This window comes from Stegodyphus dumicola, chromosome 1, assembly GCF_044657685.1.
Source record: "Stegodyphus dumicola isolate Sdum_Otavi_A_Nest chromosome 1, ASM4465768v1".
NCBI classification, from domain to species: Eukaryota; Metazoa; Arthropoda; class Arachnida; order Araneae; family Eresidae; genus Stegodyphus; species Stegodyphus dumicola.
In genome coordinates, this window is record NC_140768.1 from 155655501 (window position 1) to 155671090 (window position 15590).

Sequence of the window (15590 nt, forward strand, 5' to 3'; positions counted from 1 at the left end):
TCGGATGCACAATGATAAAATAATAGTATTAGATCTGCATTTGGAATAAATATTTTGTACTCTTTCAACTCATTAGACATTACGAACACTGATATTACTTAATAGCAAAGCTTAAACCTTAAAATACTTACCCAATACATATAACAGTGCAAAGTGCATAAGAATAATCTGCATAAAATGAACAGAAAATATTTCAAACAGTAATTGTAACTTACTTACCTCCGTTATACAACCAACAGGCATTCAGCCATGTTTTTTCCTGCAACTAGCTTTCAAACACCTTTCTCCTGATTGGCTGATCTCCAGTCGGTCACGTGATTCTTCCGCGCGGCTTCTGAAACATTATCTGTAATGATACACGCAATTCATCTGTGCTCGCCACAGATCGCTTTCCAACTGTTCACATTACAGGAAATTCTTGTGTAACTTTTTGATTTCTGTAACTTTACAAAACTTTTGCCTATAAAGAACGACCTTTTTTTTTTATAGTGCATTACTCATTTGAACATTGTCCTTGATTATATTTAACTGTTTGTGTAACACTGTATAGAGCACCTTGCTAAAAATACATTACGCACAATACTTATATTGAAAAATCAATCGCTATACAAAATGCTCCTTACACATTGCTTATTGCGTTGCATTATATCTTTGAATACCGATTTCTGTACCTTATATAATGGATATGGTGCACATTGATTACCTACAATTGAAAACAATATATTCCTGCGGGTCTAATGCTATGCGTTACATATTACTTATTGCATTACAAAACACTTGATTTATCTCTTACATCATATTCTTAGATTGCTATTTAGATTACGTATTGTAGTATCTAATGCTCCTGCCGTACACGTTAAATACTGCGTGCAATACAAATTGCTGTATCCTTTACAATGTGCAATAACGATTACTATATACATTACATTTTCCTTCTTTAGTCTTATTACCTATTTCGCAACTACACTCATTACAAGTTGATATATTACTTGTTACTATACGAACATTACATTTTGCATCATTTTCGTATTGCCTTTTAATTATTACATTATTTTACTCGTTATATATTGCATAAATTACGCGTTACTGCACACAAATTTCGTTACCATACACTTTACATGTTGCTTACATAGCAGATTGCTGTATACTTTACATATTGCTATAACAATTACTACATGCATTACATATTGCGTCATTATTTATTACATAGTTGTACTCATTACACATGTCGTGTACATTACATACATTTAAGTAATGCAACTGAGTGTCTATATACTGTTTCACTTTGCAGAGTTTCATTTCACGCATTACTGAATGCAGTATAGAAGACATAACTAACTTTCCATTATTCATATTGTGACGATTAGTACTTTTTACATTACATATTATAGCATTAGTACTCATTGGTTACATTATGCTACATGCAATGTACTCTAATGCAATTGGGATTTTGTACGCTATACGTAATACGTTATACATTACAGACTGCTCCATTGCTATTCACATTACAGGTGCATGTTGCTTATTCCATTACCGCATACATTACATAAACTAAACTCAGTGGCGTAACAGCCCTAACGGGCCAAGGCCTGCAGTGCCCAAAATCTGCTTTCTTGACCGTGGGCCCCGGGCTGCGTAAGCATATGCCCTGAACAAGTGGTCAGCTTGTAGCAGGACCCCCAGGCGTACATTACATACTGCATACAAAATATAGAGCAGTCAAATTTAAATTAAACGTTGAATAATAGTCAATGAATACATAATTTAACACTATATTAGAAGCTGGCTCGATAGCTTTACGGGCGCATCAGATTTAAAATATCGGCAGCGAGGGAGCGCGAAGCCGATTAATTGAAACACAAATTGTTGCCACAAATATTAGAGCTCTGCATTATATTTAAAGAAATTAAATAATGAAGAATCTTCATTAATATATGTCTTTTTCTCGCATCGTGAAAGAACAACAGTACCTGAAAGACATCAAATTTTGAATAACGTAGTCCTCCACTCAAATGTGGGGGCATTTGAAAGCCCAAATTTGGAATTTGTTTTATTACCTATTTCATATTTTGCAAAATTTTAAAGAATTTTTGATTAACAAACTCAACGATTTCAAAGCAAGGAATGATAACACTCTGCGGAAAAGAAATTTTCCCCAGGGCGCGAGGCTATGTATCTGATATTCTAAAGATATGCTATTATTAAATATTTTGTGATACTGCTGTTGAATTGAATTTTACGGCTTAAGTGCGAAGACCATGATATGTAATAAATAAAGGTAACACATGAAACGTTAAAAAAAAAAAAAAAAAAACCCTATTGGGAGGAATATAAAATCTAAAAGCTTTCAGCTTTCTTTTTCTTTATGTCCCCCCCGTTACTTTCTAATTTTACAATATAGTCTTTTAGAATTAATTTTCTACCCTTCGCCTTGCAGGCAAATTGCTGGCATTTAATATATATATATATATATATATTATTTAAGAAAATGTTTCAGAATGCAGCTGTACAATTTAATTTAGCAGCAGAGGTTGATAAACTCTTTTTTTCGTTATGGAACTAAACCTGAGGGACTTAGGCATACAGTGACTCAAATTTGTTTTCGGACACTTGTAATAAAATTTTTTTAAAATTTATTTACATATATCTTGTGCTAAATCTTGAAACATAAACTCGAAATATTTTCCTAATACATTATTTTCTCTCTGTTTTAAGAATTGGTTGTTGCAAAATATAAGTATTATCAAAATATTTCTTATAATAAAATAGTTTGTTCAAAACGTAGTAATTGGTAATTCACATAATTCGGAAATTCGAAACATTAGTTGAGATAATGCTTTTTGTCTTAATACATAGCAAAAATTATTTATTTCGAAAATTTTATAAAAGTTCCGGATCTGAAGTGAACATGAGAACACACTCTAAACTAACACTATATAATTCTATTAGAAAATTAACTATTAATCATTTTTAATGTGTTAGCAGTACTCGGAACTCTAAATAATCCTTGATGTAAATCGTTCAACTATCTTTGATGTCATAAAATAATGAAAAATTGCGTGGAACTGTTGCAAATGTTTTTAAGTCTGAACCACATTCCAATTAGTAATGAAAGAGTAAAAAAACCAACGAAAAATCGAACAAAACTCAAATATTAATGCTGTGAAACAACGGCGTCAAAAGAACAGTTTGCATAAAAGTTAACCTTGAAACCAATACAAGGATGATTGGATGCAATGGACGATCAGCAAGAAGGAAATTTTTCATCAAGAAAATAAGGAAAACGCCTCTGGAATTCGCAAAGTCTGTGGTAAGCAAAGACTTATCATATTAAACAATGTTATACTCGCAATTTGACTCATTTAGGTCCGATGGCTGTGTAGAAAAAAATCATTAGGTTATATGGATATAGGAACTTGAAAAATGTGCAATGCCCTCGTCGGGATTCGAACTCCGAATTCGGGTACACGAGTCGAGTGTGTTTTCAGTTACACCACAAATGCATGCCGAAAGGAGAGAGAAAATGCCTTATATACTCCCCCTTTTAAAAACAATTGGGTATTAGGAGATCCAATTCCCCGAATTAAAAAGGTGGTGAAATTATCGTCCACCATCTTTTTAATTCGGGCACAACTGTAGAGTCATTAAGTTATATCAATGCAGGAACGTAAAAAATATATCGGGATTCGAACTCCGGTCCTTTCGAATACGTGTCGAACTTGCTTCCAGTTACACTACGAAGGATGCGAGAGGATTGAGCATAGCTATGTGGCGAAAGCTGAATAAAAAACTGAATTCGAAACCAATTATTTACTGTTTGGAGGTATAAAAGTTTGAGGATGTGTCACTGTCTCTAGGACTCTAGAGTAAGAAATATAGTTTATATAGAAAATAATATGGATGAGTATAAATGCAGTATTCTTAATGGAAATCTGAAAGCATGTGTAAGAAATTTGATATGCAAAATACATTCAAGTTCTATCAGGATAACATTTAAGTTCTATCAGGATGCTAAAAATGCAGCCCTAAATGTTCGCTACTGGTTATTATGCAACTATCCTGAAATTGCCAAAATTTCTTTATTGTCAAAATTTCCGAACTTAAGTCTTATCGTACATATACGGAGTGAATTGGAGAAAGAAGAGGAAAACATGATATTTTTTCGAAAGCTCTATTAAAAGCAATTTTTACGAAGGATTAGTACTTAACAGAATATTCTTAAGCGAAAATTGTAAGTTGAATCCATGCAAAGGGCGGGAATTTTTAGCTAAAGGATATCCAGAAAAATATCAAGAATAATGAGTGTCCGGTTATTTTAATTTTTTTTTAATTAAAAATAAGCTGTTTGTTCAAAGTGCCTGAATCAGAACATTTTGAATGAATTACTTTTATTTTACTCAAAACGCTTTAAATATTTTTTTCTAAAACAGGAGCAGATTTTAAAAACGATGATCAATAGTGTATCAGAAAAAATGTAAGTTATTTTGATAATATTTAGTAATCGATATTTGCAAATAAACTTGGAATGCACAACTATTCGAAAACAAATGTGAGCCGTTTGTAGCTGTGGCAAATACTGTAAAATGAAATAAAAAGTTCAACGAACGATAGTTTGCAAAATCTTGAATTCCAACATTTCAGGTATTAAAATGTCAAACTAGCATTCTGTCAAATAAATCCTGGATAGTCTGAAACCACTATTTTACATTTAACATCTTATTATTAAATTCCTACTATTAGCTCACACTCTCCCTATATCTTGTTCAAATTTTCAATCGTTAATAAAATACTTTTTATTCAGCCACTCAAGTTCAAATACATTTTTTAAACTTGCAGTGGACGACACTTGATGTTAATACAGTTTTTTCACCTATTAAAGTCAATTTATAAAAAAAGAATGTTAGTGTCTCAAAAAATGCTAATAATGTTACTAAAAAGTAACTAAAATAAAATTTTTCTTTGTTGACCTAAGTAAGAATTGACTTAATTTTTTTTTATATTACTTGTTTTTCACTTCTGCTAGCAGTGAGAATTAACTATTAGCATTATTTTAATTTGCAACTGAATTATTTTACAAAAAATTGCAGGATGTATTAGAATGCTTTCATTTCATAGAATGTTTGAAGTAGCAAAATACGTTATTCAGAATACAGATAAGAGATATTCCGATCTAAGGAACACAGATTATAGGATAATCAAAAAGAAAGTTATATTTATTATACAGTAACTATGTAAGAGAACAGACAACTCACTACAGTACCTTTAAATCTTCCGGTATAACTCATTTTCACTTGCTGAGAATGCTTTTTAAAGTCAGGTTAGATATATATGAATAAGAAAAATTCTCTCAAATTGACACATTCTTTGTAAATATTCTAAATGCAGCAGACGATAAGTTTTATGCAATGGTTGTTGCCATCTCTTTTAAATTATTACTAGATTATAAGCTTTAAATATGGCAAAAATCTATCAAATATATCTCTTTTGCTTTTGTTTGGCGAAAATTTACTAAGTTGTTAGGATTACAGAAGGCCTCAGGTAATAAACGAACTTGGATATTTGAAGAACTTTTCAAGAATTTTAAAACGGGCTTTGTATAAAGAATGGCCTTTGTATAAGATCTTTATATATTGGAAACATTCTACGTGAAAGCTAAGTTTTCTAAACACCACCTTTTGATGTAAACTAAATAAACATGTTTTTCTCTAAAAAAAACACGAAATTCTTTACAGAATATTTCAAGATATTTTAATGAAGCACTAGGCCATACTTATCATCAAATAGGTTTGATTTTCAGAAAATAATTATATGAAAAAATGGCTGCATTACATTTAGACTAATGCACTTTCAAAAAATAACAAGGCATTAAAAATATTTGAAGCAATAATTATAAACTTACTTTTATGTTGCAGCTTTACCAAAGAAATTATGAGATTTGGCTTTAGAATTAGTTCCTAGCAGATCCGGTCATAAATAGTACTAATATTCGCATTTTAAAAAAATATGAGCAGGTTCTAAAATTATGAGTAATTTTACTTACATGAAAATCGTTTAATTCCACATTCAGTAACCTTAATTTAGCTTCTAAATATTTGCTTGAAATCGTAAATCGGTTTCTGCAATTTGTTTGGATCTGTTTGACGCAGATAACTTATTTATATCTTCAATCATGCAAGCTATCTAAATTTCATCATCAAGCTATCTAATTTTCACACAAGCTATCTAAATTTCATCAAAAGGTCTTTATTTTTATTCAAAAAATGTTTGTAAAGAAGGAAAAAAAAAAAAAAAAAAAAAAAAAAAAAACCAATGTGGACAGCTAAAATCGCAAAAATCATACAGTATCCAAATCTCTTGCATTGTTCAAATTTGATTAAATTTTCGTGACTCCAATAAAGGTAACCTATTTTTAAATTGTATTAAGTGTATGTTATGTACTTCTCCAGTAAAATATTATCCTCCGTATGGTTGCCGGCCTCAAAGCTATCATTTTAGCCCTACTTGTTGGTATTATTTATAATTATGCTCGAATTTGGCAACCGTGTTCTTAGGTAAAATAAATAGTGCGTAATTGTGAGGAATGAAATGCAAAATTAAAGATTTATGTCATTAAACTCGCGTTGTTTTCACTGTCATGTTTTTGAAGTTGTGTTTATGGTATTCTTTGTGATACGAAAGATGTAAGTACTTTTAATTATAGCATCATATATGTGTATGTGTGCATTCAATAAATACTTGATCATTGTTCAAAAAATGTCATATTTTCATGTTTTGTGTGTAAAAAATTGTAAGGAGAATATTGATACCAGAGTATCATGAAATATTTATTGCTCGAGCTATGATTTAATTTATTTAAATGAAAAATTTGGGTCTTCAGTTCATTTTTCAATTAAAGATTTAGCGGCATAGTTTTCACTAGAAACCCGCTTCAGTGTAGTAGTAGAATGTGTTACATCTAGTATTTTTGTAAAGAGATATTTTTATCGAATTTGTATCTTGTGTTTATTACTATATTCTAAATCGGTGGAATCAGAAGGTGATTAAAAATCAGCAAATTCGTTATATGTTTTACGTTATAATGAATTCCCCAAACTAATGATTTCGTGACAAATGTGCTTAACACATAATATGCCCTTGGGGAATACAGAGAGTAAATATGATGACCCGTTGTGTAAATAGGCATCTAATTAATAGTGAATGTAGCCTGCTGAGTGTTTCGCAGTGGTATGCGATATTGTTGGCAATTTATCAATAATCTTGAAGCCATTTTAAGAAATTTTTTTAATTTAACAGTCCATAATCAGTTGGATGAAATACCTTCTGTCCAGTTAGCAACATAATTGTGCTCTGCAACTTCCTTTGTACTGTGCAATTTCCAGTTAGAAATGCTGTTTCATTCTTTACATCTTTTGAGCCATCCATGAGTTGGAACGAATCTTACTGAACATTTTATTGAACTTCCCAGGTTTTGCCATCAAAGAGCTTTTGAAATACAGTTTTGGGCTCTAATGTAGAATTGGGTGCCCCTTCGTTTAGCGACAAATTTTGTTACATTTTGGCGATGAAGCTTCATTTCTGGTTACCATGATAGTTTTTAATTTGTTTTAGCTTCCTGATTTTTTTAAAAAATGAAAATAGATTGATGTATACATGGACAAAGTTAAGGCAGTGCGCAATGCCTAGTTTGTGCAATTCTCTGATTTTTTTTTTTAAGTGGAAATAGATCGATGTGTACATGGACACAGAGTTTGTGCAATTCTTTGACTTCTTATTTTGGTTTTGTGTAGGGGCCATCCTTGAAATTGTGCCTTCCTGGCGCCGATCTTGGCGTCAAAAAAGAATCGCCAAGAAACAAGGGGCACCCAATTGTAAACTTTTACCAAAATTTATCATTGATAACACAAGCGTTATAAATGCTTAAAAAACAGTGTGTTCAGAAAGTTTGCATTGTCAGTGAATAAAAGGGAAAGTAATTGCTAGGACTTTTCGTACGACTTTTTTCTGATTAAAATGTTTTACAAATGTTATTTGAATATTACAAAGCTCATAAAGGTTATATGTCTTAAGGGGAAGGTGTCTTCATGGAGGCCTTTTTAATAAAAACTTGTTTGTCTTTATATTACATAGGAAGAAAAATTTTTAGAAAAATGTAACCACTTGGCTGTGGTGAAGCCAGTGTATATAAAAGCGATGAAATAAGTGGTAACTAACTGTGCCAATCAGTGCCAGTCATATTTGTCAGTTTCTTTCATATTTTATGTTATTCCTTTTTCTGTTTTGTCAACCAGTCTTGTATAAAATAATTGGTAACCAAACATAATTTCAATATTGAGTGAATTATCAAGGAAATTCTAAAGTAAAATACAGTGCATTAAAAATGTTACATTTTGGTTATATAGTTATCAGTATGTATATTTGAAATAAATAATGCAATATTATCCTGACCTTTTTCTTTGCTGTCAGTTAGTTTTATAACATTAAAATAACACAGTGGTAATTGTAAGACCATTGAAATTGTGTAAAGGGTCGTAGATATTGAAGAGTGAAGACGAGGTTAAAGCTTTATTAAAGGGCATGCATAAGGAAAAAGGTTGGAAACCACTGTCTTAAAATTAAACCGTTAATGAATAGTATTTTCACTCGTTTTTGATTTTCAATACATTTTACAATAGCTTGAGACTTTTGCATATTTTATTAACTCTTCAGGTCAACTCTTTCGCTGTACGGGAGGAGGAGCATCCTCCTCCTCCTTGTGCGGCTCCTCCTCCCGCTGCTCCTTCTCCTGCTGCTCTTACTAAAAGCATCATAATCTTTTAATAAACATATCTTTTGCTTTCTGGCCTAAAGCTTTGTGGATACATGTCTTCCGTAGCAGCTGTGGTGATAATTTTGATTTTGCATCTTTCTTCATTGGCAAGAAAGATACACTTCTCAAAAAAAAAAAAAAAAAAAAAATGGGAGAGTTCTATGTTTTGTGTTCTACTGGGCCGATTGACGAAATTCAAAATGCATTTTTCTTGTCTCAAAAACACATCTTAGGATATATATTAAATTTATATATAGCATTATTCTAACATAGTTATTTTGACACAAAATCGGACTTTTTCTGAAATAACATACCAATTGTTTTACATACAGTCAAAATTCGTTAATTCGAACACCCATAATCCGGACCTCAAAGCTACAAACTTTCTGCGCATGCGTCGCTTTTACGGCTGCGAATATGTGTGTGCGCATGCATGTTTAATATATAACGGACGGTATAAGCTAAGCTAAGATAAAATTATCTAATTCAGTTGCAGATTAATGTTGCAGATTGCGTTGTTCCTGAATCTTCGAATTGGATCCGGCTTGTTATTTTTTGCAAACTGTTAGAGCGATTTTATAAAAGCAAGCTTGAACTTTCGATTATGTCAAATAGAATTTCCGATATATGTTTACTAATATGTAAAGGATCTACAAAGCAAAAGTATGTTTAGAAGTCCATTAAACAAAAAGTGGAATTGCTGCAAAAAATGGATAAAGGCATATCCTTCGTTTCTCAAACCATTCCCAAATCTGTTTATCAATTTCACGCTGCTCTGCGGCCCGGGGTGGGGGAAACGCTGAAACGCCACGGCGTGCAATGAATTGGAAGTTAATCTGTCAGCACTATCCTTATCTTCAAGGCAGATGTTTTTATTTTATTTCACTTATAATTCCTTACTAAATGTAGTATTTCATCTCGATGTACTCCGTCTTTGATATGATTTAAATCAAATTTCTCGTCATCATAATTCGCTTCCGATAAAGAAGAAAGTGACACAGAGGTTATTGAAAACAAAAAAATTTCGATTGACAAATTAGTCGGTATTCTCGACACAGCAATTATAATACTTTAACAGCGGAACTTTGTAACTGAAGAAGAAATTATGTCTGTTTATAGAATTAAAGAGAAAGTTTTATCACATAAAACGAAGCAACTTAAACAACTTACATTGAAAGGAATGTTTAATAAAGTAAACAAATAAATATTAAGCTTTTTTTTTTTTTTTTTTTTGTAAATTTTGATACCCTTTAGGTCATAATTGTTCTTTATTTCATAAATTACGGTTTCATATTTTTAATTTTATAATTTCTACATGCCATCTTACCAGATTTAAACTGATGATCTATAATCCGGAATTGCCGAAGTCCCGACGAGTCCGGATTAATGACTTTTGACTGTATTTCGATTGTATGACTCAAATAATGCCAAATTGCAAAATTTTGTAAAAATTGTTTATGTAGTTTTTAAAACATTATCTCTCAAAATTTTAGCTTCTCGATGTTTATTAAATTTCATATATATTTAATAATCTCTCTTTTTTTTTAATTAAACTAACTTGATTCCATCTTCCAGAGTTCAAAATTTAGGTTTAATCCAAATATAATTCACCCATTTTTTTATGATTTATTTTTAAATATTTTTTACAAATTTTTCAAAATATTTTTATAGGTTATAAAATTTTTAACATTATAAAGTTGATATATTTCTAGGCACACCTGCAAAAAATTAGAGTTTTTTATTCAAAATTAAAGTTGATTATTCAAAATTGCTAAGGTATACATGAATTTACATATTGGACCATTTTGAAATTTAGCGTCTTTTTTTTTTTTAGCAATGATAATACCAAATTGGTTTTATGGACTTTATTAAAATTATTTGAAAGTATGAATAATGAATCTTCCCACTCATCTGCAATGAGAAAAAGAAAAGGAAAATAGGTTGCTATAAATTAAGAAGTTTTCCCAATTAAATTATTCTTGGCAAAAACTAAAAAAATACACGAAGGTAAATTTTTGAATTCCTTCTAAAATTTCACATCATGTTTTACAAAATTTAATATTAGGCATAATTTGAATCATAGAATTGAAACATGGAAAAAAATTGCCATGTCATTTTAGAAAAAGTGTGATTTTGTGTCAAAATACCTATGTTAGAATGATGCTATATATAAATCTAATACAGTCATAAGTCTTTAATTCGGACGTCCATAATCCGGAATGATCTATGATCCGGACTCAAAGCTACAAACTTTCTGCACATGTGTATAATACCTTTACGCATGCACGTTTAATGTATAACGGACGGCATAAGCTAAGCTAAAATTATCTATTTCAGTTAATGTTGCAGATTGCATTGTTCCTTAATCTTCTAATTGGATCCAGCTTATTAGTTTTTGCAGACTGTAAGAACAGTTTTATATAAGTAAGCTTGAAGTTTTGATTATGTCAAAAAGAATTTCCGATTCTGGAACTACTAAAGGATCTACAAAGTGAAAGCATGTTTTGATATCCATCAAACAAAAAATGTTGAATTGCTGCAAAAAATGGAGAAAGGCATATCCTTTGTTTCTCTAACCATTCCGAAATCTGTTTATCAATTTCACGCTGCTCTGTGGGTGGTGAAACGTCGCGGTGCGCTATGAACTGGAAGTTGATCTGTCAGCACTATCCTTATCTTCAGGCCAGATGTTTTTATTTTATTCGGCTTATAATTCCTTACTAAATGTAGTATTTCATCTCGATGTACTCCATCTTTGATATGATTTAAATCAAATTCCTCGTCATTATAAATATCACGAATACACATCAAATAGTCTTCTAGTTGCAATTTTCTAATTTCGATTATGCGTAATATATGCTTTACGCATGCGCTCGTTGAAAGAAATGTTTAATAAAGTAAACAAATAAATATTAAGCTTTTTTTTAAAAAAAATATTTTTTTTGATACCCTTTAGATCATAATTGCTCTTTATTTCATAAATTAGGGTTTCATATTTTTAATTTTATAATTTCTGCATGCCATCTTACCAGATTTAAACTTATGATCTATAATCCGGAATTGCTGAAGCCTCAACAAGTCCGGATTAAAGACTTTTGACTGTATATATCCTAATTCGGGCTTTTGAGACATGAAAAACGCAATTTGAATTTCGTCAGGTAGCCCAGTAGAACAAGAGATACAGAACTGTCCTATTTATTTATGTTTTTGTGCAATATACTTAGTTGCATATGTGTTTTCTATTGTTGCTTTTAAAATGTAACTTTTTTTTCACTCGTAATTCTTGTTCTCTCGGTTAATGAAAATTTTCACTTTTAAAATATAAAGTTCCTAGCAAAATTTGGTACTTATTAATGCAGTCACTTGGTGTAATTTGACGATTTTTTTACTGATGGAAAGGCAAAGGTTATTTATGGAGTGCAAGCTGGGTTTTTTTCGCGCACTATTATTTTGATTATTTCCAAAGTACCAATAATTTTTTTAAGTCTGTAAACATTATCTACATATGAAAACAAAATACTTTAGAAATTTAAATTACAAATTTGAATTATTAAATAAGGATTACATGATGCATAGAAAAATAAAACTTATATTCTTGTTCAAATCTTTCTGTAAATTTTTTTTTTTTTTTTTTTTTTTTTTTTTGTCTTCTCTTCACCTGAATTACACAGCAATCTATTTTTGCTTGAAAAAAATCACAGAATTGTGGAGACTAAGCTTAATGCAATCCTCAGCAACGGCGATTATCTAGGAAATGCATTTCCTCATTATTCCTTTAGAAATTTTTCAGCTTAAATCTGTATTGCTGCAGGAATTTTACTGTTGTTTCTTCCAAATTCCACAAACTCTTATTTTAACCCTCCGAGTGGCCTGGTTTTTTTGTATTTGTCATGAAAACTTGTATTTAACCCTTTTGGGATGAATGCCACAAATATTCGTCAGTGCTAGATGCCCTACGGAGCCTAATGCAGCATCCTTGGTTTATGGTGAATCCTATGCGGCAGGGTGATGCACGGTTGCATCCTGTTTTGGAAGGAAATATTTACTAACAGATGGTGTTATTAATCTGTGTTCCATAGTGCTGTGGTACATTAGTATTTCTCTCTCTGAGGACAGAATGGGGTCATCAATGGTCTGTGATTTATTGGATTTTCGTGAATGTAAATGTAAACACTGCTAGCTGGTGAAGAAGCACCTGGCCTTTTAGCTCATTTAAAAGTGGTTGTTTATAGTTTCATTTCTATTTTAGGATGGGATTTTATGGGACATATTCTAGCATGGATTTTACTTTTAGATTCATTTGTGTAGCCATGGCTAAAAGACCAAGTTATCTTTCTGAGGAGAAAATACCTAGTTATGAATGATCCTTCTATGGATCTTTCCGATCATGACAGTGTAACAGCTATAATTATTGGAGTTCTTCATATAGTAGTTCTGAATCTTCAGTTTCTGAATTAGAAGATGATAATAGACATGCATGATAATAATGCAATGTCGGTCCCTGCATTGATCCATGATTTGAGATTTTTCATACAGCTTTGAAATATTAATTTTTACAATATTCTTCAAGTATTTCATAATGTAGTGTAAATATTTAAAAAAAAATTATATTTTATATCAACATTTAGTGTTTAATTTAGGTACATTTTTATTGTAGTAAAATACAGTCAAAAGTCGTTAATTCGGACACCCATAATCCGGACCTCAAAGCTACAAACTTTCTGCGCATGCGTCACGTTGACGCACGCGCGTAAGACCTTTACAGCTGCGAATATGCGTGTGCGCATGCGAAAATACTTTTACGCATGCGCGTTTAATATATATGTTGGCTTTAGTTTTCCACATGCAAATTTTGATCGGAGGTCAATCGGCGGTAAGCTAACGTGGTTGCCGCTGATTGGCCGATGACGTCAAGATCAGCGGGTTGGCCGAGTATTATATATATGTACGCCGGTATCGGCGAATGTCTTGTTCTCTTGTGTTATTATCAGTTAGCATTATGCTAGTTTCGCTTTCAATCAAATGATTTTAAATGTAAAGGCTACAGTGTTAGCTCTTTTATTTTAAGTTACGGAATAAAGCATGAATTTTATTTAGATTAGTCTTAGCTTTATTTAAGGAAAGCAAAATATGCTTTGCCTTTATTACCACTGCCAACAGGGTTATGGGCCCAGCACCAACAGCTAATCAGTCATCCAGTTCAACTCAGCCTTGAAGGAATGTAGGTGAAGAGGGCCATTATCCACGAAAAGAAGCTGACCTGTCTTAGAAGTTTGTTCAAGTCGTTGTGCTCACACTTAATTGAAGATGCCATTACTACCTGAAGGTTTTGAGCTGTTAAACCATGACAACTGGGATCGATGGAAAGTCGACATGAAAATGCTGTTACTGGATAGAAATTGTTGGAGCTTCATAGAGGACAAAGAAGAAGAATTAGATAAAAGTGCAACAAGGTGTGAAAAGCAGGAGTTCACACTGAGAGAGAACAGAGCCTTCAATACATTATATTATGGAATTAAAGCTGAGTTCAGGCCATTGATACAAGAATGTTCAAGTGGTAAAGAAGCATGGGAAGTTCTACAGAAGAAATTCGAACTCAAAACAAGAGCAAGGAATATTCAGTTACTGGATGAATTTTTTAGTATTAGATATACGCCAAATGAAGAAATAGGATTATTCATCATGAGGATAAGAATGACTGCAAAGAAGTTGGCTGAAGCTGGTCACAACTTGTCAGATCTTTTTAAAGGATTCCAGGCAATAAGGAGATTACCCCAGAAATACTCCGTCATTGTACAGTTGATCTATAGGTGGAAGGACGAAGATTTTACTCTGGAAAGCATTGCTGAAGAACTGGTAAGGGAAGAAAGCCGACTTTGCCAGGTAAATGCCGATTTAAAAGACAGCAAGGTGAGCGTGTTTAATCATGATCTTCGAGAAACAAGGCCGTTCAGCTCTCTCTTGACGTCACAATGAGGAGTGCGAAGAAATCTCTCTCCTGCATTCGAAGCTAGTGAACGCACAGCGCGCTAATTTATCAGAGAAGCTAATTTTATGTTATTTAGATGTAAAGTAAATAGGAGATCATTAAATAAATGATACTATCACGTTATAAATAAATCATACTATTACGTCTTAAAGCATGATATTTATATATTATATATCATGCTTTAAGACTTCAGATATCTGAGCTTGGAACTACTCTGATATGTGCCCTCAAGTCGGCAAATATTTTTGGCGAGAAACTTCACGCTGCCATATTACTATCTAAATTTTTTGTCTGCATTTGAACTTCTAGCCTAAAATGTCTCCAAAAACGCGGTTTTCGCACATGCAAAAACTACGTTTTGAACACACAATTTAGCTAAATATCCGAAACAAAAACAAAAAATTTAGATAGCAAAAACGTAAAGTTTCTAACCAAAAATATTTGACAAGAATCCATGTACACAGCGACATGTTTTAACTTAAAAAAACATCTACGAATTGCACAATGTAGGCAACGAACGAATCTACAAACTACGCACACCTCGCTTTAATAAATTAACATAACAACAATAAATTTCAAAGAATACCATGTACACAGCATCCTGTTTAAACTTTAAAAAAAATTCTACGAATTGCACAATTTAGGCAAGGAAGGAATCTACGATCTACGCACTCCTCGCTTTAATAAAATAACATAACAACAATAAATTTCAAATAATACCATGTACACAGCATTCTGTTTTAACTTGAAAAAAATTCTACGAATTGCACAATTTAGGCAAGGAAGGAATCTACA

General features: G+C 31.8%; 2 protein-coding genes across 5 annotated transcripts in view; one reads left to right on the forward strand and one right to left on the reverse strand.

The window, feature by feature from the left end:
• LOC118186767 (spermatogenesis-associated protein 22-like) overlaps nt 1-5390 on the reverse strand; it is a 163653-nt gene extending 158263 nt beyond the window's left edge. For both annotated transcript variants that reach the window (XM_085822351.1, XM_085822346.1), the window contains exon 1: nt 5261-5390. In XM_085822351.1, coding sequence (XP_085678477.1) covers nt 5261-5285 — 25 coding nt within the window. In that variant the 5' untranslated portion in view covers nt 5286-5390. The remainder of the gene's footprint in view (nt 1-5260) is intronic.
• Nucleotides 5391-6526: 1136 nt separating this feature from the next.
• Nucleotides 6527-15590, forward strand: part of LOC118203134 (uncharacterized) — a 29771-nt gene continuing 20707 nt past the window's right edge. The window contains exon 1 of one of the 3 annotated variants that reach the window (XM_035375386.2): nt 6527-6680. The gene's annotated coding sequence lies outside the window, so the exon portion shown is untranslated. The remainder of the gene's footprint in view (nt 6681-15590) is intronic. The other 2 variants (XM_085822365.1, XM_085822373.1) reach the window with 2 other exon arrangements.